Source organism: Stegastes partitus, unplaced genomic scaffold, assembly GCF_000690725.1.
Source record: "Stegastes partitus isolate 25-593 unplaced genomic scaffold, Stegastes_partitus-1.0.2 Scaffold1381, whole genome shotgun sequence".
Lineage (NCBI taxonomy): Eukaryota > Metazoa > Chordata > Actinopteri > Pomacentridae > Stegastes > Stegastes partitus.
The window spans coordinates 105,644-108,254 of NW_007579112.1; the positions used below are offsets into that span (position 1 = coordinate 105,644).

The 2,611-nt window shown below is 48.7% G+C and overlaps 1 protein-coding gene across 1 annotated transcript in view; it reads right to left on the minus strand.

Moving 5' to 3' along the window:
* Positions 1-113: 113 nt before the first annotated feature.
* Positions 114-2,611, minus strand: part of LOC103370172 (SUN domain-containing protein 1-like) — an 18,641-nt gene continuing 16,143 nt past the window's right edge. Inside the window, 3 exon segments of the mRNA XM_008299123.1 lie at positions 114-1,040; positions 1,547-1,639; positions 1,709-1,876. Coding sequence (XP_008297345.1) covers positions 924-1,040; positions 1,547-1,639; positions 1,709-1,876 — 378 coding nt within the window. The 3' untranslated portion in view covers positions 114-923.

Here is a 2,611-nt window from a genome sequence, read left to right on the forward strand (position 1 = left end):
TCCTCACTGATCACCCTGTCGACCATCTTCTCAGCTGATCCCTGAAACGTCGATGAGATGACGGTGAAAAACAAAAGACCACAGCGACAACATGAACGTATTAAAATATCACGTCTTTATTATCATACATCCAGCCTGAAATCACATACAAAACTTTTTTTATAAATTATGTTTAAAATAAAAGTTCCAACACAGATCAGTCAATAAAAGTAGAAAAAACACGTCGTGCGTTGGCATGAAGACAAATTAAATATGGAACTTTACAGCCGTCAGCATTTCAGAGGATCGGTGCTGCGTTCAAGGACACTCCGACGTCCGACGGTCAGCCGCTGAACAAAACAAAGGATCTGTGGAGATTATTTCACTTGATAATTTCGAGCATTAAAAGAAATGAGCTTTGAGTAAAAAGTGGAATTTGAAGCGTTGCAGTGTTTTTGAACGCAGCCGATCTGAAGGACAGTCCGGTTCCTGGAGCCACACTCGGGTTCTGGAGGAACATTTGGCAGTTTGAGGCTGAAACTCTTCCTCCTGATTGAGCTCCACGCCATAGCAGTGCAGCGTAAACACGTTAAAGTCGATTCAGAACGTTTGCTAACGAAGTCCAAAGATCAGGCGTAGAAATGGACCAACAACAGACTGAACCTTGGAGTATGAGCCTGAGCGGGTTCTAAACCAGATTCTGCTCACAGCTGTAGAAAACACAACATAAAGGACATAAAACCAACAACAAGCGCCTCAAACAAACAACACGGGTAGAAAAATATGAACTATGGACAGAAAACCAACATGGAACCATCAGCGCGTCGGTTTTCCACGAGAAAACCAAGATCCTGCTGGAGGGAAACCAGTCAGAGTCACCGTCGATCAACAGAACCAACGTCAGCGGCCACCAGCTGAAACGGTGGGACGCGATGTGAGCGCGCTCAGACGTCGCTGGGCGTCCCGTGGACTCTGAAGCGGTACATGCAGGTGTATTCCTGGTGACCCCAGTTAGACAAAACCCGAACCTCGATGATCTGGAAGGCGTCATGGTTCTCCTCCTGACAGAGACAGAACCCAGAACAGAACCTGTTAAACTAAACACCTGCACAGACGCTGGACGACTGTTTTCCACCAAACTGAAGGAAAATAATCCAAAAAAAGAGAGAAACAAAAGAATCACTTTAGACCAGAACTCCAGCTCCGGTCCTCATGAGCGACTGTCCTGCAGGTCTGAGACGTTTCCGTACTCAGATTAATGGATCGGTACCAGACTTGTGTAGAACTTGACAATGAGCTGTTGGAGATCCATTCATGTCAGTCAGGCAGCACGGAAACGTCTAAAACCTGCAGGACCGTTGCTCACGAGGACCGGAGCTGGAGATCCCTGGTCTAGAATCTGTATTTCAGACTTGGTCGGACCAGAATCTCCTGTCTGGTTCTAAACAAGAGCAGCAGGCTGAAGGGGGACAGCGAGGCTCGAGCTGCAGACGCTGCAACCTGAACCAAGCTGAGCTCAGGTCCTCATGAGGAAGCTGAAGTCAGAGTTCAGAGGTGTGCGACTCACGGTGACGCCGAAGGTCTGCAGAGCTTCTCCGTCCTCGTCGTAGCGGTACGATCCCAGCAGCTTCCCCGTCTCCTCGCTCTCGTCCTCCAAACCCTGAAAAACAGACGTTCAGGATCAAGCAGGAAGTGGGCGGCGGCATGTTGCTGCTCGTCCTCGTCTTACGTAGACGCTGAAGTCTTGGGGGGCGCTGAGCAGCATGCCGTTGGGGGCCAGGGCTCGGGGGATGTGCTCCAGGCTGAAGGCGCTGGGGACGATGCTCATGGAGAGCCGGATCACCAGGAAGCCGGCGGAGCCTCTGAAGGCCCAGCAGTTCCCTGGATGGACGTCGGGCTGCAGGGCGACAGACAGCAGTGAGCAGCAACGTAGACGACAAACATCCCAGCTGTGGATCTGAACCTGCACAAGCCAGAAGATCCCCAAAAGAGCCTCTGCTCAAATAAATAGGTGTTCAAGTTATTCACAGATACACACTCCCACCTGTCAAATCAGAGAAAACAGCCTGAAATGGTCACAAGTATCACAAAACAAATACACCCACACTGGACTGACTTGGACCCCCCATGGAGGTCCCAGGATAGTTTCAGGGGGTCGCCAGATCATTGTAGAAATACAACAAAATGAAGCCTCCATCAGGGCTGTACACTTGTTCCTTATGTTCATTATCATGTGATTATGATTCTCTCTTGTTTTTATTTATTTTTTCCTTTCATTTGTTTGAAATAAATTAAATTCATTGAAAAGAAAGTCAACGTGTTCATGTAAAGAGATGAATCATGAACAACAGAGCTCTAACTGGGCATCAAACACAAACTGATGTTATCTTGGGGGTCGTGGCTCAAACGGTTTGAGAAGCGCTGATGTAGAGAATCACTGAACTCTGAAGCTCAAAATGCTCTCAGTCGTTAAGAACAGACTGAAGACCAGATCTTCACTCAGCACCGGACAGACTGGAAACAAACAAACATAAATCCAGAACCTCCCTGCAGCCTGCTGCTGGCATCAGCGCCCTGTCACACCTGGACCCGTCCTATGGCCCTGATCCAGGTCTCCTGACCAGATCCCTGC